The sequence below is a fragment of the Chinchilla lanigera genome, unplaced genomic scaffold, assembly GCF_000276665.1.
Source record: "Chinchilla lanigera isolate Chin_1 unplaced genomic scaffold, ChiLan1.0 scaffold00004, whole genome shotgun sequence".
In the NCBI taxonomy this organism is placed as follows: domain Eukaryota; kingdom Metazoa; phylum Chordata; class Mammalia; order Rodentia; family Chinchillidae; genus Chinchilla; species Chinchilla lanigera.
In genome coordinates, this window is record NW_004955405.1 from 38,770,074 (window position 1) to 38,791,420 (window position 21,347).

A 21,347-nucleotide genomic window follows, 5' to 3' on the forward strand; every position below is an offset into this window, starting at 1 on the left:
CCCCCTTCTCCGTTTCCCCACGGCCTCGGGTCTCAGAATGACGTCTCAGAACGGGCGGGGGTGGCAGTGCTTGCGTCCTTCCTCTTTGGCTCTGTTCCTGGCTGCGTGTTAGCCTGGAACTTCCCCGTCTTCTCTGAGGAATGAGCCTCCTCTCATGATGGAATATGACCATCTGTTGCCCTCGCCGCTTTTGTTCCTTACATCGCAGCATTTCTGTTCGTCTTTGTCTGGTTAGCTCAGATCTCGCTCTGCCTTTATCCTTGAAGCGTGCAGGAGACATACCTAAAGGTACAGCCGAAGGACGTGGCCTTTCCCTGGGTGACAGTTCCGTAGAGCTAGCGATTACAAACACCTAGAAGTGGGTTTACTTCTAGGGCTTCATCATCAATCGCGGCCTTTTTTGTCTTTTCCCCACTTTTTGCCTTAATTTTCTTACTCTTTTCCCCTCTTCTGTTTGTTGGGTTTTCATATTGTTTCTTTAAAGTTCGAATGGTTCGAATGTCTAACGCGCCCTTTCGCGGCTCAACCCAGGCTCCCGCCTCCTTAAACACGGGCTCTTCCCGTCAGCCTGGGGCGGCCGGGCGCCGCGAGGCCTGTCCCCCTCCCTCTGTAACTCCCGCCGGCACCATGTCCCTCCAGCCCGGGACCCAGTGCCGGCTTTCCTTGGCAAGTGAGGGCGTGAGCAAGGGCGGAAACAGCCCCTCTGGGAGCGTCCCTGGAGCCTGCGGCCCTGGTCCGGAGCTGGAGGCGCGGCTGCGGTGGGACCGTCGCCGTGGGGTCGCCTCGCCCCAGGACCGCGGGAGACGGAGGAGTCCAGCGTTGGCGCTGGCTTGCTTCAGTTTCCCTACTTCTATTTCTTCTTATTCCTTGCTTTCTATTTCTTTTTATTTACAAAGAAAAGTTTTATTTGTATCAAAAACAAAAAATGAAGACATAAGGTTGATAGCGGTGACGTAGGTTGGAAAGCTACCAATGGTGAATCCCTGTCCCATCCAGCAAATTCCTTGGTTTTAAGTCAACTCAGAGATGCATTTAGAAAAGTATTTTACATTATTTTACACTCTTCCTCACGCGTTTTAGCACATTAGGTTTAATTGGAGATCTTACGGTATCTCGGCTGTTTTAGACACGAAGCCTACATTATTAAGGTTTCCCTTTGTGCTTGAATAGGAAATGTGGAGCTGTGCAGTCCGTGAAAAACCAGAGGACTAGTTCTCTCCTTCGTACCCACCGGAAGGTGTCCCTCCCGCGGGGTGGGCCTGCTGCCAGGATGCGGACACAGAAAAAGCCACCTTAGAGACGCGTCTTCCTGAGTGAGGGATGCCTCTGCCGGTTCTCTAAGTGTCCGAGTGGCTGAGGGTTGCCTTGGTGTGAGATGTGGACTTGGGGTTTTCTGGACCCTGCGTCCTGATGCTGCCCAGCCGCCAGCGCTGGCGCTCCGGGGTCCTGGGCTGCGCTGGGCTTCTCCTGACCCTCCCACGGGGACCACCCGTGTGTGGCCGGCTGGAGTCCTAGGCCTAGGACTGTTGCGCCACCCATGACCCGGGACGTGGGGCTCCGCAGTCCTTTCATTCAGATGCACGCTGACACAGGTGCAGTGGGAAGGCTCAGACACGTCACTGCTTGCCCTCAGGAGACGTGGAGGGTCAGGCCAGTGTCAGAGTTGTGTAGTCATGGTGTGAAAGACGAGGGATTTTGTCACCCATGCCCTCCCGAAGGCACTGCTCGGCCACCCCTACTGCAGGGTCCCCTCGCGCTCAGTGAGTGGCCTCACTCACTGGCACACCGGCTGGCGTTAACGCTGGCAAGAGTTCTCAGCAATACGCTATTTAATTTCGTATTTAACAACATGCCACGCACCAGGAAGCTGCTCTGGAGAGAGCGCAGGGAATTCTGTGACTTCACCGTTAGCTTTTATTTTTTGGGTGCTAGTGATGATCCAACCTAGGGCCTCACTTGGCAAGGGATCTACCACCGAGCTACGCCCTGCTGCAGACTTTTATCTTTTAAAGGCAGTGGCAAGCCGCCAGAGAAATGAGGCCCTCCTGGCGCCGCTGGAAACGATCCTGTCTTACAGCTTCACAAATCCCTAAGATCAGCATACAAACAGCTACCCTAAGGGCTGTCACACACCTTACCCAGTGGGTGGCACTATTCTCTGTATCCGGTGATTGGTACACATTTTTTACAAATGTCCAAAAGGCATCGCTGGGGCCTTAAGCTGAGGCCTGCAGCACTAGGAGAAGTAGGAGGCGGGAGGAAGGAGGCGCTGGGCGGAGGGGTCTGTGGCCACGCAGGCGGACGGGAGCTGGCTCCAGCACAGCAGGGCAGTGGCTAGAGTGGGCGAGAGAGCAGCTGACAAAGCAGCGAAGGTGAGGTTCCCGACTGGAAAAGAAACCACAAACTGAAACAGTATTTTTTCACCAGTGGACTGCCCTGGTGTGAGATGGTTCCTGGGGCCGTCCTGGTCTTTCTCCTGAGCACACCGTGACGGAGCTCCCAGGACACGCGTGTAAACCAACTTACACACGGTCCCACCCAGGTCCTGCGGCTCAGGGAGAGTGAAGACAAGCTGTGAGGCAACCAGTTCGGGGTTGGGACAGACCCACCTTATCGCTTCTTTGAGCGCCTCGAAGTATTTTATCACATGAAGCGATGCATGCTGTCTTACTGATAGCTCGCCACTTTCTCCAAGACGTTAAAAAAGTGCACATTTAAACCCTGTAAGATTGCATTCTTGGCAAAGGGTAGGAACTATTTTCACTTTTCAAGCCTAATTGCTACTGCTAAAGGAATCCGGTTAGTCAGGCCCTCATGGCTGCGTTCCACTAGAAGCATTAAAGATCACGGTGCTGCCTTGGCCCACTACGGTGGAAAGCAGGTGACCGACAGAGGTCCCCATGCTGGAGGAAAAGAAGGCGATTTCAGTGCTTGACACCAAAGGAGATGTATGACTGCTAGGGAGGAAGCATTTAAAAAATCCTTTGGATTTTTTATATGTATATGTTTATTTGTATTTATATATGACATTTATATTTTTTGTATTTCTAATGAGGTGCTGAGTCCCCCCTCTACCTGTATCTCGTCATTGAAGCCCTTTTCTCTTAGGCACTCAGAAAATCAGTATTTACAAAGTTAGCGGAAGCATTTTTAGGTTAATACAGGAGCACACACATTCAAGTTCCAGGGCACAGGAATGTGCCAGGCGCCAACACTCACTCTCAGGTACAGGAAGGGGGTCACACGCAGCGCCTGACAGGCAGAGACCGGCGACTTCCCCTCCCGTGTGCGCACGTCACAGATGGTACTCCTAGTAAATCGCTAAGTCTAAAAACTTCTGTCACATACTGATTTACATTTTAAAACTATCCAATTCCTTTTTCATCCTCTTTCCTCAAACCTGGCCCAATCTTTACAGTTCTCTTACAGTGTAAATTTGGTGAGCGACAAGCGCTTCTCTCAGTGACATGGCGACACCCGCTATCTGGACCAAACGGCAGGCGCTCCAGAAACGCACCCCCACGTCAGCAGGGAAGGCTCCACACCCTGCCTATGTGCTGACCCGGCAGTTCTCATTCTGAGTTTATTTCAAGAAGAGTCACGGATGTACACAAGAGTCAGTGAAGTGTTGTTTATAACTGTGAAAAGATATAAATAGTCAAAAATCTCCAGTAGACAAATAAATTATGATTCAGTCATACAACAGAATAATAAACCAACAAAAAAGATGCAGAAGACGAGCAGGACCTGGGAAGCAGGCTCACAATATATTGTTGAGTGAAAAAGCAGGTTACAAAACAGTATGCACAATGAGCCCATTCTTATAAAAATATACATATTTTGCAAAGTAACAGGACAAATGGTATTTATCAAAATATTAACATTGGTTATTTCAACATAGCAGGATGACCGTGGATTCTGCCTAACTGGCGCTCTTCCTACTAGTTTCCTGCATTACGGATTTTCCACAGGGGTGGGAGGGCAGTCACGGCCTCAGATGGGCCCGTGCTCCCAGGGCTCCTGCAGCAAAGCGACAGCTTCTGTTCAGGCCACATCTGGAAGTGGCGGTGTGGACAGGTGACAGCCACTCAAGCTTCCCTCTAGGCAAACGACACAACAGCCGTTTTCGATATTAAATTTAAAAACTCCTCAGGTTGTCACCCCAAAGAACAGATGAGAAAATACAAATTCTCACTTTAAAAAAGGAACACCCCAAGCACACTGCTAAATTATACAAAGTGACATTATCTAGGTTGAGTTTATTGCAAAGATCATGACGGCACACTAGAAGCTGGCGGCCTCCACCTCACCCACAGCACGCACGCGTCTCCACGCTGCTCACACGTCTGTGCGAAAGGTCTGTACACGCGAGGACAGCGTCCCAGGAAACCTGGTGTCTCCGGCGAGAGGGAAAACGAGGATGCTCCCCTGCAGACTGAACCCCTCTTCAGGAGAGGGCGCGGTAATACTGACGCCGCGCTCTGAAGAAACACCAGGTGCAGGGCCCCGTCTCAGGAGCGCCAGGGCTACGCGAAACGGAAACAAACTCCAGCACTGGCAGGGATGTAACTGAAAGCGAATCTAGCGTTACCGGAAGCTCCAGGACCCGCGACGAGGACGGCGACGCCACGCCCGGGCGGCGGGGGCAGAGCAGGGCAGACGGCGTTCGCTTCCGCATCACACTCGGCCGATTACATTTCTTAAAAAATGGTGCTGCTTAAACTATGATGTTTTACCCAAAAAAGTAACTTTAATAAATACAGCAAATGCTAAAAATCTAGCAAGGTTATCATGCAAGATATTACAGCGCCAAGACAAAGTCGAATTTATAATAAAGGCAACTTGCATTCAAAATGAACTCTACCCTTATTTTTTTATTAAAAGGGTAAACATCATGAATTAACCCAGCTGCTTACTTGAATTACAAAAGTAACATGATTCAATATGAAAATAAGAAACTGTCTACAAATCTCTGACAGTAATAAATTGCAATATACAATGCATACAGGCGTCATACAGAGCAACACTCTCGTACAAAACAAAAATATTTTAATACCTTTAAAATCCAAATTTTTCTTTAAAATCATTCGTGAAAAAGATTTTCAAGTCAGAATTAACACCTCAATTAGTCAAGCATCAGGAAGCTACATTACAGCTACTTAATTTACAAAGAGACATCGGTGCCGCCCTGCTCCGACGGCTGCCGGAGCCGCAGGCCGCGTCCCGCACGCTCGCTCTTCTCCCTCCCGATCAGGAGAACTGGATCTGCTGAACACCAGAAATCTGAGGAAACGGAGACGGAGTGGCGTTTAAGCAAAAGCTCAGAAGTAGCGTATTCACACAGGCAGGGGCAGTGGAGACAAGCCTCTTCTCACACCAGTCCCCACCCGCTGCGGCCCAGAGGAGCCACTTTCATCGCTTCTTGTGACTCTTCCTAGAAACGGTCCATGCAAATGAACACGTCTATTTACTTAATCACCAAGGGAACACCGCCTATAACCATATGTATATTCTGAGAAAATAATTTTAATAGCTCTTCTCATGCCTCTGACAATACGCAGTATACTAAAATTAGCTGATAAAAAAACAATGGATGTAATCAATGTTCAGACAGTTTACACAGGAGGTGCCGTACCTGTTGGTAGGACGTTGTGTAAACCATAACGTTCTGCTGCTGGCCGTCCGCCGTTATTAAGCCAGCTGGTAACTGGTTAGCTGGAAGTAAACAAAGAAAGCTGGAGGAGGACAGTCGCACGTGCCCCTGGGCCGAGCCCTCCACGCGCCTCCAACGTCCCTTACAGTTCTGCCACTCATCGTACGCCATCTCACATAAAATCACAGTGTGGACTTCCCACTCAGAAAAGTTCCCTAACAGCTGCGCCTTTCCTGTTGCCCTTTCTCTCTGCGCCAGGACGAGGCAGTGGCGTGCGCGGGCCCTGCCTGCACTGCGCATCGCTGGGTCTCCAGGTCCACGCTGCGGGGACGCGGCGAGCCGGGCCGCAGCCGGGCTGCGGAGCCACGTGTGTGCGTGGCCTGCCGCACGTCGCCGTGGACGGACACTGCGCGAACCGCACAGGACGGACACGCTCGCTGCGGGCCCCCTCGCCGACATGACAGCACTGCTCTTGATTTTCAGAACAGAATCCGTGCGCTCAAATTTATCTGAATCACAGGATCTTACACTCTTCACCGCAACTCTCAATACTCCCATCTCTCGGGACTCGGCACCAAAAACTAGAGGCTGAGAAACCAGCCAGCACCCTCAGGGACGGGATGGAAAGCACGCGTCCCCTCGGACCGGGCAGAAGGGAACGAAATCTTGAGAAGCACCGGGCCCGGCGCTCGGGGCGGCCCCTCGGCGGGGACACCCGACACCCCCCTGAGGCGCCCTGAGGCGTCCCGCGCGCGGGCAACGCGCCCGCCGGCCGGCTTACTGAAGGCCTCCTCCGTGAGCTCCTCGCCGAGTCCGTCCGCCGCCGTCACGGCGCCGCCGATGCCCTTCTCACCCTTCATGGCCTGGGGAGCAGAACACACGCGTCGGTCTGGGCGCACACCACGGCCCGCGGCCGGGACTCAGTCCGTGCCGTCCCGGCCGAGAGACGGGAAGGACCTGGCAGGCCCCAAGTGTTTCTGGCCCCAGTGAGCTCCTTCCCCACTACATCAAAGGAGAAGACCGCGCCGCCCCAGACAGAAGTCTGCGATGCCGTGAGCACTGAACTCGGACGCCCACGAACGACCCCACTGTGCTGCTCACCTCAGCCAACCGGAAGGACTGGGGGAACAAGACCAAAATGCCCAAGTGAACGTTACCGCTTCAACTAAAGACCTCTAAAGCACCATCTACCCTAAGGTTCCATAATAGTAAGAATTTGAAAAAGTATCACGAAGAATTTACACGTTCTCTTCTTACGTGCATCTTCCCAGGCAGGTATCACCAGTGTAACGGGGTGCTCACCCTAAGGTATTAACAGATCTGAACGCCTCGGAACCTGACGCCCGAGCTGCAGGGTGGCAATAAATAAGCCAGGAACTCAGTTTACTTTACAAACTTACCCTCGTAGGTAAAGATAACCGAATAGGAAGTGTACAAGAACTTGATCAATAAGGAAGAAATATAACTCTCTTTTTATTATCTAAAAAGCCTCAAGCTTGATGCGTCCCTTTTTTTGAGACAGAGTCTCACTATGTAGCCCAGGCTGGCCTCGAACTCACTGTAAGCCTCTTGCCTCAGCCTACCGAGTGCTGGTAGGCGTGCCCCCATGCCTGGTGATGTTACCTCTTTTAACAACAGCAAGCTAGGGGCTGGGGATTTAGCTCAGCGGCAAAAAGCACCTGCCTGGCAAGCGCAAGGTCGTGAGTTCGGTTCCTGGTACCGGAGAAAAGCCAAAAAAAAACAACAGCAAGCTGAAGGTGGTGGCATAGCCTTGTAATCGCAGCACTTGGGAGGCTGAGACAGGAGGATTCCTGAGTTCAAGGCCAGTCTAGACTACATAGTGAGACTATAGCTCCAAAAAAAAAAAAAAAAAAAAAACAGCAAGAAGTAATGCTGACCATTGTTTAGTTAGTGCTCTCAATAATTCTACAATGAGAGGCTGGGGATTTAGCTCAGCGGCAAAGCGCCTGCCTGGTAAGCGCAAGGTCGTGAGTTCGGTTCCCGGTACAGGAGAAAAACCAAAAAAATAAATAAATAAATAAAAGTAAAATAATTCCACGATGAAGGTGCTGCAAATCACTGTACAGATGAGGAGGGCCACGGTGTTTAAATAAATCTGCCTAGGCTCGAGGGATTCACAGGTAATGGAGCTGGGGCACAGCCTCAGAAATTCTGCACCCCAAGTCCCCCGATCACTGTATATAACCACACTGTACTCAGAAAAGAAAAAATGAGAGACTTGCTATTTAAGTGCTATAATTTAAGCGACAAAATATTTCTGACAAACATTACATAATCTGCTACAAAATAGAACGTAACAAGTAATAAGCCTAAGTTACATTATAGCGAGGCGCGCCCACCTCTCGGAACTTCTGAAGGTACAGCTTCAGGGGCTCCACGTAGCTGTCGAAGCCCAGGGTGGACATGGCGAAGAGGATGTCCTCCCCGTTGATCGTCTTCCGCTTCTCCTGGTGGCACCGCTCGCTGGCCTCCGACGTGATGAAGCTGATGAACTCACTCACACACTCCTGAACACACTCTTTGGCATCCTTTGCAATCTGAAGGGCAGGGGAATCACAGGTAAATTTGCAGGAAATACAACCACCACGTTCCTAACAGCTGCAAAAAACAAAAGGCTACACAGAAGAAGCCAGCTTCCGGTTTCTGAGAGTTGACCTTTCATCTCCTAGAGATTTATTAAGTAACACTACCTATGTGTGCTGTGAGATTCCAAACCCCAAGGGGCTGCAGATACAGCTTAGTGCCAGAAACCTTGCCTGGGAAGGGGGAGTCCCTGGGTTTGATCCCCAGCACTATAAAACAAACACAAGTTTTTTAAAGAAACTGGCTGGCTGTAGTGGTGCACACCTGTAATGCTTGTAATCCCAGCACTCGGAGCCTGAGGCAGGAGGATCCTGATCACAAATTTAAAGCCATCCTGAGTGACCTAGCAAATTCAAGGCCAGCCTGGACTACATAAGGCCCGCCTCAAAACTTAACAATTTTAACCTCTAGTCAGTATAACAACTCAAATACTTTTTTTTGGTCTTTCTGAGACAGGGTTTCACTACGCAGTTCAGGTTGGCCTTGAATTCACTTTGTAGCCCAGGCTAGCCTTGAACTAACTCACAGGGATCCTCCTGTCTCAGCCTCCCAAGTACTGGAATTACAGGCCTGAGCCACCACACCTAGCTCAGATACAATTCAGATATCAAAAAACAAGGGGTAGATGTTCCCACCACCCCACATAGGCTGAAAACTGAGTTCCCCAGGAAAATCGATCCCATTACAGCCACACAAAGTGCACTGTGGACTACAGGCTGAGGACCACTTCCCTGCCTTAGCATTTCCACTAAGACCCCCAGTTATGTAAGATTAGGAAAGAGAGTAACACAGTGACGTTTTTACCATGGCGGACACACACGTCAGGCGTGGACCCTGAGCGTCGGAAGGCTGCCGTAACCTAGGAGATGGCCACTCGCCTTCGCTGTGGGGGCTCCAAGTGGAAACCCAGGGCTTGGCCCACACCTACAGCCGCCGAACAGCGACGACACTCAGTGCCTGCTACCGTCACGTCCCTGACCCCCGTCTGTCCTCCGCATGGGACACTGAACAGGGCCTCAGAGCCCGGCCAGGCCCACCGGCGTCACAGAGGCCCAAAGTGGAACTTCACGGTTCTTAGTAGCCATGTTGAAGAAAACAAAAGTAAAACTAATTTTAACATTTACCCAAATACACCCAAATTGTTACCACTAGGCACGGAACCAACTTTAAAATGAGACACTCATTCACTTCTTCACAAGAAGCCTCCGAAGGCTGACCGCCGGGCACCGAGCGCATGCTGCTCACCGGGCTGGGCCCGGCGGCGCCAGCTGCCCCCTTTTCTCCTAGGACACAGGAGGGACCCCCCCAGCTGCACCACCGAGGCTCAGTGATGGATTTTAACGGCATCTTCGCTCGCATGCGCTCATTACTGTTTTAAGTACTTTCATACGCCGTAATAAATCAACAACGGCTGCTATGTAATAGAAAACAATTTATATCAAGTATGAATTGTGATTCAGGCCACGTGAAAAGCAGAATGGTTAAGTTTTTAAAAGTTGTTCTAAGAAGACAAAGCTACTCTTAAAAGGGCCAGGGATATAGTTCAGTGGCACAATGCCTGCCTGGCAAGCGCAAGGTTGTGAGTTTGATTCCCGGTACCAAAAACAAGTACTTTAAAAAAAATCATGCCAGTTGTATATTAACATCTGTAATTGCTGGGCTGGGGAAATAGCTCCGCGGCTCAAGCACTTGACTAGCAAGTTCAAGGTCATGAGTTCAATTCCCACTCAGTGGCTCAGCGCCTGCCTGGCAAGTGCAAGGTCCTGAGTTCGATTCCTGATACCAAAAAAAAAAAAAATTTACTCAATGAGTTTGATTCCCAGTACCAAAAAACAGGAATAAACATCTGTAACTGTTTAAAAATATTTGTTTCCTTATACTGGGTTGTTTCTTTTTTTTTTTGGTACCGGGAATCTATACCAGGCTTTTTAAAAAACCTAACTGTTGCAGTCCAGTGTGACCTAATGCTGACGAGACATTACCGAAGCTACAGCGCTGCCTGCCCGCTCCCAAAAGGGCTGGCCTCAGAGCAGGCGGGGGCTCGAGTCCCACTCCACTTGCTTCCAGGCGAGGGACACACGGACCTGGAGGGGTGCTGGTCACTAACTGCGCGTGGAGAAATAAATATTTGATTTGCTGAAAGGCTGGACGACTGGATCAAAAGCTAGTTACTGATTTAACTACGCATTTGTGTGATTTCCAGGTTAAAATCTCTCCTCTGTGTTACCTTCCCGGTTTGAGGTATGGCATTCTTCATTATCCTGGCCACGTTCGCAATGGGAAGGTAAATGTCTTGTTCTCGGAAGCTTTCTTTTGAACCGTTCGTGTCTTCGTGATCGTTCATGCTGTCTTCTGTATCTACAAGAAACAAAACCCTGTCAGCTCTCAAGTTTCCCACAGTTTGTACTCTGCGACGGAAAACTGAAATTGCCTGAAGGGCTGGGCACGCAAACCTTCCGGCTCGCTCCTCTCCCTTCTGGGAGCGGGCAGCACTTCCTTCCACGGTTTTCTCAGGGCCAGCACGGAGCCTGTTCATTAATGTCAAACTCACCCACTTCAAAAAGCTCAGCATCCCCACTCCTCTCCCAGAGCCCCGCCAGTGCGCTCGCGTCTGTTCTCCGACAGGCTCAGGACTCTCTGCACCTCTCGTTTCCCTGGCAGGCTCCTGCTCCTGATTCCCAGGGCCTGGACAGCACCATGCCGTCCCCGAAGCAGCTGCGCCTCGGCAGGCACTGCCCCGCTCCCTGAGACCTGCTGGAGCCAGGCTGTGCGCGCCTCCCAGCCCAGGTTTCCTAAGCCTGCTCCGCGCTCTCTAACTGTAGAACTCCTGAGAAGTTTGCCTGAAATCCCACACAGAACGGGAAGGCTGCACTTACGCATTACTGGCCCGGCTGTGTTACTAATGGAATTGTTTTTTAACAAAGCCACAGTAGTAGGGGCTGGGGGTTTAGCTCAGCGGCACAGCGCCTGCCTGGCAAGCGCAAGGTCGTGAGTTTGATTCCTGGTACCGGCAGAAAAACAAAAACAACAACAACAAAAAAACAAAGTCCCAGGAGTGAGTGAATTTTTTTTACAACAATAAATGTTAAAATTGTATAGATTTAGACGTAGCAGACACTGTCATGGAGCCAACACCCTTTCGGTTGTGCACGGACCAAATACAGGATCTTCAGCTTCCCACTCTGTACCGGCACAGCACTTAAGCTCATTCAATTTGTATTTTTGTGTGTTTAAAATAATGTTACCACAACTGTTTTAGGATGAAACACTAATCTCTTTACCACACCTTCGAAAATATATTTTAATTCTTAATTCCACAAGTCAAAATGCCACAAAAGTAAACATAATACGGGCCAATATAACACTGCAACGTAAGTCTGTACCTAAGTACTAGCCATGGCAGCAACTGAATTCACCCCTCAAAGCAATATTGCATTCGCTGAGTTCATGCAGTAAGAATTTGTCACCCTTAAAACTTAAACAGGAAGTCAGCAACCAGTTTTGGAAGAAACTACGTGAGTTCCGTAAAGGAGGGCTTGGGCGCAGTCTTCCCAGGGCTGCGGCCCTGGCTCTTACCGTCGTGAGGCTGGATCACGTAGTGACTCCCTCCGATGTAGTCCGCAGAAATCCCTAGCTGCGACGCATCTGTGGTAGAACTGTCGCCATCCATCTAGGGGGAAAGAAAGCCTGTGAGTGCTCCTGGGGAGGGCCTGGACAGAAGACCACGCCCGGGCCTGCACACTCCCGGGAAGGCTCAACGTAGTTCTGTAGCCTTAAGCCTAATGAAAGGGACGCTGCGTATTGCTTGCTTTGGAAACTTTTCCATCACTACCAACGCCTGGAGCCTCCCGTCCATCTTCCACAGGTGGTGAGCGCAAAGCCAGTGGGGAAACACGACAAGGAAACGACTAAAGCACGCGCCCCGCTCCTCAGCTGCGTGACCCGCAGCGTACACCCGGCCTTGATGCGCACTGACGTCTCCCTGCAATGCTGCACAAAGCCACGACCCGCTGCGCAGTGACCCCAGGGGTCCGGCGGCCTCGCCTCCACTCTGCTGCTGGAGTCGGGCGCAGCTGTGCGCCCTCTGCTCCCGCGGCACAGCGCTTGGCCGCTTCACCCGAGCTCCAGAGCGCACACAGCATCTCGGCTTCCGGCGCTGCTTGGGGAGAGCACAGCTATGCACCCGAAAGCCCGCACGCTGAGGAGCCCCCAACCCCAGTTCGAGTCACAGGTGAATTCCTTCTCCCTGTCCCTCACAAAAAAAAACAAAAGGCAATGCCAGGGAGATGACATCTACACATTAAACCACTGACAAGGGAGAGTGAAAGTGACTAGTAAAGGAAAGCCTACTTAATTAATTTTGCTTAGCACAGAAGAATTCCAAGAGGTAAAATCTGGAAAAAACGGAACTTCAACGCCAGGTCCCACATCACTGACAGGAGCCCCTGGAGGGCTTTCTGCTCTGCAGACCCCACTCTCACAATGGGGAGGGACCCCTCGGATGAGGGTGAAAATAAACATTATGTCATCTGAGTGCAAAGTGTAGCAAAAATTAAGTGGAATATACATGTCTTGGGTCAAAGAAAGAAAGAGATACTGTAGTTGATCCTAAATATTTGTTAAGGCCCAGGGGTTAACACAAACTTAATGCTATTAACTGCAACATTTTAGTCCTTATATAATACTCCATTATATAATACTTACATAATTCTCCATTTCTGTTGGATTTCTACCTAATACTGAAGTGCTGGGCTAGTTTCCAAGTCTTTAATAACACAGCATTTCTTCTGTTGACTTTGATGTTTTAATTTGTAGCTACAGATTTATGTCCATAATTTATACAGCTGTTTAAGCGGGGATAAAATTGAACCCACAGGCCTTCAATAGTCTATGAGAGCACAGGTGCATATTTATTCACTGACTTTTTAGTAAAATATAACTACACAAACTCAGCGAGCTTACACTGACTCTCCTGTTGTTACGGCTTGAGTCTCGATGTCCCACAAAACCTCACACACTCACAGGTGGGGCTTCTCAGAGTCAGCCAGGGTTAGGGACAGCGAACACAGACGATGGGCGTGAGGTAACTGTAGGAGTCTGCTGACTGGTTAGCACAGTTCTGGCTGTGGGTAATGGGAAGCTTCACTCTGGGTGTGGGTGGCATCAACCGTCAGGCTTGTAGCCTGGATGGAATATATAGAAAAAGGAGAAGGAAAGCCGCTACTGCTTGCTGCTCACTGCCGTCTGCCTCCCCTGCCATGGACTGTTTCTCCTCTCCGATGCCACCCTGCCTTTGAGACCTCTACAAACTGTGAGCCAAAATAAACCTTTCCTCTTTTAACTTGTGGGTGGTTGGGTATTTTGTCCTAGCACTGAGAAAGTAACTAAGACACTTACCGACCCCTAAACCTAAACACCCCCAGCAGCTACATGTATTTCTATACAGAATGCACATACAGGGGCTGGGGATTTAGCTCAGAGCATAGCGCCTGCCTGGCAAGTGCAAGGTTGTGAGTTCGATTCCTGGTACTAGAAGAAAAACAAAACAAACAAACAGAAAACCAGAATGCACACACAGTCCTGCCATCCCCATCTTACGCTGACATAGACGAGTGTGAGGCATGACCCAAATACAAAGTGCGCTTTTGAGCCCAAAATAAAGCAACATTGGGAGAGTAGCTTTGCAGGGATGTGATAATGGATTTATGAGCCAAGAAAGGATGGTCCGTCAGGGTATCTGGCAGGTGCCTGGTTTTACAAAGACCCAAAGAAGATAAGGTGCAGGAGACAGGACTGATAGGTTGTTCTCTCTCTTTTTTTTTTTTTTTTTTTTGCTTTTCTTCCAGTACCAGGAATTGAACTTACGACCTTGCGCTTGCCAGGCAGGTGCATTGTCGCTGAGCTAAATCCCCAGCCCCAGGACTGACAGGTTGTTTCGGAACCAGCAACCAGAAACAAATCTGTGTTTTGGCAAGCCGGGACCAGTAACAAATTCTTTGTTAAATCAGTATCCACAGCCAGCAGTCTCAAAGTTATCGATGAGAATTTCAACAGATACCAAAGGCAAAAAAAATTAATCATATTTTAAAAAGCAGTAAGATTATAATTTGGATTAAGAGCAGTCACCTCTCTAAACAAAAGCATTTCCTTGTAGACAGAAAACTGCTCAGAACCGTGTGTGGCAGGTAGTATGTTACACACACTGGCTCCCTCCCATCTGTGAAGAGAAGTCAACACATCTTCCGCTTATTGCATGTTTTCCTTCTGCAAGTCTTAGCTTCTTTGTCATTTTACACCTTTTGTTCTTCTCCTTTCTTTCTACCATCAAAATGCCGCCCTGGTTGGCTTGGTCTTTAACACCAGTGCTCCCTCTCCTGCTGGAATCCTGCCTATGCATAAGGAATGGTGGGGAAAGTTGTGAGATGCATTCCAAAGGTTTTTTCCTACATCTAAAACCGCCTTGAAATTGTTATGGAACAGAGCGCAGGCCACCCACAAGTCCCACTGCATGTGCACACAGTACTTCGGCCCTGCTAGGTGCAGTCCTGTACAGTCCACACTGCCAGCCAGGCCTCTGTCCTCATCCTGTGAGTTAAAGGTTGCGCAAGCAGGCAGGGCTGGGGGTGGAGCGCGGGCTCCGGCACTCCCAGGACAGGGCTCTGGAATCCCTTTGCTCAGCTGTGTCTCCTGCTCTCCATCCTCCCAGGGACGTTGGGTGAGCCAGGAGCTGATGAGAACAGGACTCCGCCTCACCCACTCCCAGATCCACAGAAATACTATGGGCTGCAACAAATGTCACACACAGCTATTAAATATTACAGACACTTAACTACCTCCTAGGACCGAGAGCTAACAAAAAGTAAAGGTGTCTTGCTACGTGCTTGGTGAGCTTATCCCTGGGGCCTCACCAGTCTGAGGGGGTCAAAAAGGCTGCCTCAGGAAGTACTGAAACTGAGATTCAAGAGGAATATAAACCAGTCAGGCAAAAAAAGGTGGAGAACAATGCTCCAGACAAGGAAAAAACAGGCCGTGCCGGGACCGAGGCAAGCTCAGCTGCATGTGGACAAGAGCACACCAGTGAACTTTAAGCAGAAGAATACGTATCAGATCTCTTCCACTTGTTTTTTTTGAGACAGAGTCTAGGCTAGCTCAGGCTGGCCTTGAACTCACTATGTAGCATAGCCTGGCCTCAAACTCACTGCAACCCTCCTGCCTCAGCTTCCCGAGTGCTGGGATTACAGTTGTGTGCCACCACACCTGGCTCTTTTTAAATACAGGATGACCAAAAACACTGCATTTTTTTCTTATTTTTATAAGAATATATAACTGGAATTATAAAAAAACCTATTTTATCAAATTTATTCAATAATTTTTCTGTGTATGGTGTATTTTCAGAGACTCAATACACAAGGCAACGCTACAGTCTGGACAGTCGTATCCAGTCTCCTTCCGAATTACTGCTGCATTATTGTCTTTCCTTGCACAGCACCCTGTGCGCAGTGGTGCTGGCCTTGCCTAGTCTCCTGTGGGTGGTGAGATCCCACGGAAGTGTCTGCCTAGTAAGGGCAAAGGTCAAGGTGGCGATGACGGACGTCCTCGTTGGTGTTTTGCTACCCTGTATTTTTTTTTTCTTTTTCTTTTTTGGCTTTTTTCTGGTACCGGAAATTGAACTCACAAAGCACTGTGCCGCTGAGCTAAATCCCCAGTCACTGCCCCATATTTTTCAAGTATTTAGTTTAGTAGACAAATTTAAATTGTAAATGACTTTCTGAACCCCCTTGTTTTGGATAAACGAGTTCCGTAGTTTTGTCCAGAAGGTGCATAAATATTTTATACTGTTTTCCTTGCTTTCTGATGACAGGATGGCCCGTCAGAAGTTGGTCTACTCTGCCAACACCACCCACAGAATTCTTAAAATCACCAACCATGACTGAAGTTCTTTGGTTTCAAGTTCTGTCACTTCTGTATTATGAACAGGTGCCAGTGGGGAGACGTCTTTTTTGTTTTTCCATCTAAGACTCTCCCTCCCTGATACACGAACCTTTCTCCCGCTTTCAGTTTTCTCTTTCGCAGATCTCTGGCACTTCCTGTTCAGTGTCAGTGTCAGTGTCCCGAATGTGTCTGTCTTGTACTGTGAAAGAGTGTCACTGAGCTCCAGAGAAGTGCATACATCAGAAGTAATGGACTTATGATAAGTTTTTACAGATGTAGTACAAAATTATAGGTTATTTTTCACAAATAACACAAACACAAATTAGTGAAAGAAAATAACCAGAACCTATTACTAGATTTCACTAGAAATAAACTTCAAAGGCGCGGGCCTGGGGATTTAGCTCAGCGGCACAGCGCCTGCCTGGCAAGCCCAAGGTCATGAGTTCAATTCCTGGTACTGGAAAAAAACAAAAAACAAACCAAAACCAAAAACACTTCAAAGGCGCATACAATGTTCTAAATAAAGAAATAAGCAAAATTAGTCAATATAAAACAAATAGATGTATGAGTGCCTCTTGTGCAAACAAGAATCACTGGTTGGAATGACGCCCCCTCGAGCGACACCTGGGTGTCGGGACATAAAGGCGCGCGTGGCGGCGGCACCTGGGGTGAACCGTGACGCGGTGAAATGCAGAACACCCGTGCTGCGCGGTGGGAAAGGAGCAGAACAACACTGCGGCCAGCTGGGGCCTGAGCCCAGGCCGAAGCCCTGAAGGTCACGGCAGCGAAGCGACGGGGGAGCCTGGTAGCAGGCGACACCAGCGGGACTTGGGGGTCGGCTGGGTGGAGCCAGAGGAAGGACCAGGGCGGCCCAGACCTGGCCCGTTGTGAGGACAAGCTCCAGCGCAGGACGCTGTCCAGGCAGCACAGAAGAGCGCGGGCTAACAGTGGCCGCTCACGTCCCTGGGAGTGTGCGTGGCCAGCGCGAGGTCCAGTCTCATCAAAGTCATTTCAATGACTGCACTAACTACTTAGTGGAACTGCTTGCGCTGGTCTCTAAACATGTAAGAAGCTGGCTAACAGCCCCGCTTTCTGAGGCAGCGACGCTGAACTATGCTAGTAACTAACGCACAAGCACAGCGCTTTCCTGCGCTTGCACTTACAGAGCAGTGTCTCGGGAAATGCGTATCAACCGGGCGGCCGCGGAGAACCCAGGCCGCGGAGAACCCAGGCACAGCGGCTGATGATTTGCCCTGGGTGGGACTGACTATGTATGGTGTATTTTCAGAGACTCAATACACAAGTCTACAGCCCCCGACACAAGCATTTTCCTGCAGCGCTAGGCCTAATCCTGCATGCCTCTCCCTGAGCCGAGCCTGCTGACCACCTGCTGAAGCCGTCCAGCGCTCGCAGCCCAGGACAAGTTCCGGGCAATCACTTGGAAGCGCTGCTCCTAGGAACCTGCCTGGGCTGGCGGCTGGCGCGAGTTGCTCTGACGATCCCGCGCTGCAGCCTCACCTCTTACAGGGGCTGCTTGGGGGAGTTACTGCACCTAAAGCACTTAGCAAGACACCTGGTGTCGCACGGTCCCTTCCGCAGTCCTTCTGTCCAGGCTGGAGAACACCCCACGTAACACCTCCCACCCGCACTCCGCCGCCGCCCTTCTCTCTGAGACGGGAAGGAACGCACACGCACGGACTCCTCATCGGGATCTGGTGCACACAGGGAAGCCCTAATTCCACCCGGCCTCGCATTCTCGCCTTTTAACTCATGCAGCCCAGGCTGGCCTCAATCCACGACAATCCTCCTGCCTCAGCCTCCCAAGTGCTGGGATTACCAGCGTGCCCAGCCAGCCCTTAGGCACCCCTTTACTCTCCATTCAACTCCCTGAGACGCGCTCTACCCCAACACCGTGAGTATGCACATCACTCTTCAAACCCACCCTGCCTTCTTCCTGCCTGACTGCCACGGGCTGCACTGGCCACCACAGAGCCCGCACTGAGCTGGGGACTCTGTCCCCTGACACCTCAGGCGTAACCCTGTGCGTTCATCCTCTCCTCCGCAGCCCTGCTAGCCTCACCCCGATGGGACTGCTCTCCCTTCCCTCGCTTTCTTAATGAGCTCATTCAACACCACCTCGGTGCTCATAACCAACTGGCCTACAACTGCCGTTCTGCCTGGCACGGAAGCAACCCACGGCGCAGGACCCCTTTGCTCTCCTATCACAGCGAGCTTCAGTGCCAGGAAATGAAACTCCCTCCCGGGCCCCCGCAGGGACAAGGGGCATCTTCTCACCGTTTGTGCAAAACAGCGCAACCTCCGCTCTTCCAGGCTGAACATACCAGAGGCATCATAGGCCCTGTCATCTGCTTCAGGCCAGCTGATCCTCGCCTCTTTAAAAACACTTCCCAGATGTGCCCTTCCTTTCCTCCTTCCAGTGGACTACGACCCCACCTACCTTAACTTACTGTTTTGTTCTTGCAACAGGGTCTCCCTCTGTTGTTCAGGCTGGCCTTGAACTGTGTACCCCAGGCTGGCCTGGAACTCACTACAGTCTTCCTGCCTCAGCCTCCTGAGTGTGAGGGCCGGGATTTCAGGCGTGTGCCACCAGGCCCGGCTCTTAGCATACTGTTTTAAGGCAAATATATTCACAAAACTGGTTCTATAGATCTCAGGTCTATTCCTGGTCAGGCGCAAGCTTCATTTTCACAGCGGGTCCCCCACTTCACCCAGCGAAACTTGTTTCCAACTCTATCTTCAGGGCTAATAAAAATTTTACTGCTAGGATGAGCCTTTCACTTCAGGTCTGACAAATGGCGCTCTTTCATTTCGGGAGTGAAGCAACTATGACTCAAAGAAATTGGGACTGCCCGAGGTCACAGATCCAGGAGCAGAGCCTGGATATTCTGAGAAGCCACTATGCTACCTACTGGGCCCCCATCCTACAGCAACTCACGCCAGCCTCGGGGTTCTGCCTTAGCTGCTGGCCCCACTTCCAGTCCACACCCCACCCGGCCTGTAGCACAGGGCACCCTGGACCATAGGCAAAGCGTGAAAACGAGGCTGGCAGAGGCTCCTTGTGTCTGCTCTTGAAAAGCGATCACTGAACAGCGATCTCCAATTATCATTTATAACCACGCTCCCAGCCTTTGTATTGAATTACGGCCAAAACGGGAAATCCACTCACTGTCATGAAATGCGAAGAACCGTGCTGTCGGTGGTGCTCAAGAACAGCTGTCTAAAGCGGTGTCCAGGCTTGGCCCAACGTCAACCTAGAAGACAAACATCTGTTAGTGGTAAGGACCTGTAGGCCGTGGGTTTGCTTTCTAGTAAAATTAAAGAGGGCACATATAATTTTCTCTGCAAGTCTTAGTGAACAGAGTGTAAAAAACAGACACCCAATAAATGTTTGCTCAATTTAAAGATTTTGGAGAACTTACAAGAAAGTTAACTCCACCGGGAAGGGAGAAACTTCTGTCCCAACACAACCCTGATTTTTGTCATGCTCACCATAAACATCCACCAGAGTGTACCAGAAGGGGACAAAATTACAGACCAGGAAAGAGATGTAAAATTATATATCTGATTGGACCTAACACCCAAGATACAAAGACACTACTTAATTTTTCTCGTGATGGGTTCCCTAAAGTTTTAGAGTGAGACCTAGCCATCTGAAAGCTCAAAGGAAGGAATTTTTTTTCTATCTGACTATAATGCTTTTAAGTGTCCTAGACTTTATTGGAAAGGTACATGCTCTTCAGAGAATAAACAATAAAACACCACCAAAGTCTTATTTGTAGTTTTGAAGCATCAACATTTTGGACTAAAATTGCATCAAAATAACTCTTAGGTCTCACAGTGGGGAGCAAATAGCTGAATAAATTAGTATCAATTATACTGTTACAACCTTCATGCCTGTTTGCTCCTTTCCTTTTCTGGAACTGAAAACAATTAAATGGGGGGGGGGTGTCAAAGCACAAACACATCTTTCCAGGAGTAATTTTAAAGGGAGAGGAAATAGTGATTTGCATGGAGCATGAATTCAGTAAAAAGGTGGCGGTGGTGAACGCCTGTAATCCCAGCACGTCCGTAACCCCAGCATGCCCGTAATCCCAGCGCGCCTGTAATCCCAGCGCGCCTGTAATCCCAGCTCGCCTGTAATCCCAGCTCTCAGGAAACTGAGGCAGGAGGAGTGCTTCGAGTTCCAGACCAGCCTGGGTTACAAAGTGACTTCAAAGCCAGTCTGAACTGCACAATGAGACCCTGTCTTTAAAAAAAATAAAGGGCCAGGGGCTGGGGATTTAACTCAGCGGCAAAGCGCCTGCCTGGCAAGCGCAAGGTCGTGAGTTCGGTTCCCCGTACCGGAGAAAAACCAAAAAAAAAAAGGGCAAGTAAATAGCAGAAGAAACTCTGGCCACGGAATTGAATTTTAAAATGCTATCAGAGCGTCCAGACTGCAAAGATGACTGTCAAGTAATTCCTAACGTCTTTCACATAATGTCCTCTTTCTGGATCCAAACCTACCCAGAAAAAAAAAAAAAAATCCTTCCTTCTATCTACAAAAAGCAACAATAATCTTGGGTGACTTTGATGGAAAAGCACCCTTAGAAAACGTAAAATATACGGGAGGGGTGCTGCACGTCTGTAGTATTCTGCTTATACTGGGAAGGGAGTGACAGCCACACACCAGTCACCCCAACAGTTGAGCAGATGTGGTTGAGAAAAGCACCGTCACCTCAGATGGTATTTATTTTCCGAAGGGCAGGTCACGATGTCTGTAGAAGCGCCAGGGAATGCATACATCTGTTTAATGTTTGAAGAAATGCAAATCTGCATCCAAGAAAAGCAGCAGACACCCTGCCTCCAACCTCCATTCGCTGGCATGAGCAACCAGAGCCGTGCAGTGGCACAACCCTCACATTAAGCTACACAGCCGTGCGCGGAACAATCGCCCTTCCCGGGGTTCTGGTTAAACTTGCAATACTTTTCCGGGAAGACCCCCATTTATGAAAGCCCCCGCTCCCGATCGCTTCACGCCGCCGCTCAAGCCGCAGGCTGCGAGGCGAGGCCACCCCGGCGATCCTGGCACCGGGAGCCCACGCGAGGTGGCGGGCAGTGGCTGCCACCTCCCGGCCCGCCGCCCCCAGCGGCTCCGGCG

At 50.0% G+C, this 21,347-nt stretch overlaps 1 protein-coding gene across 1 annotated transcript; it reads right to left on the reverse strand.

The window, feature by feature from the left end:
* Positions 1-3,616: 3,616 nt before the first annotated feature.
* Positions 3,617-19,461, reverse strand: Nfyb (nuclear transcription factor Y, beta; the record flags this gene model as incomplete). The annotated part of the gene is given in 7 exon segments (XM_005374587.2): positions 3,617-5,283; positions 5,636-5,715; positions 6,435-6,516; positions 8,014-8,211; positions 10,485-10,615; positions 11,834-11,927; positions 19,377-19,461. Coding segments are annotated over 7 exon segments (624 nt in total). The 3' UTR covers positions 3,617-5,250.
* Positions 19,462-21,347: the final 1,886 nt, after the last annotated feature.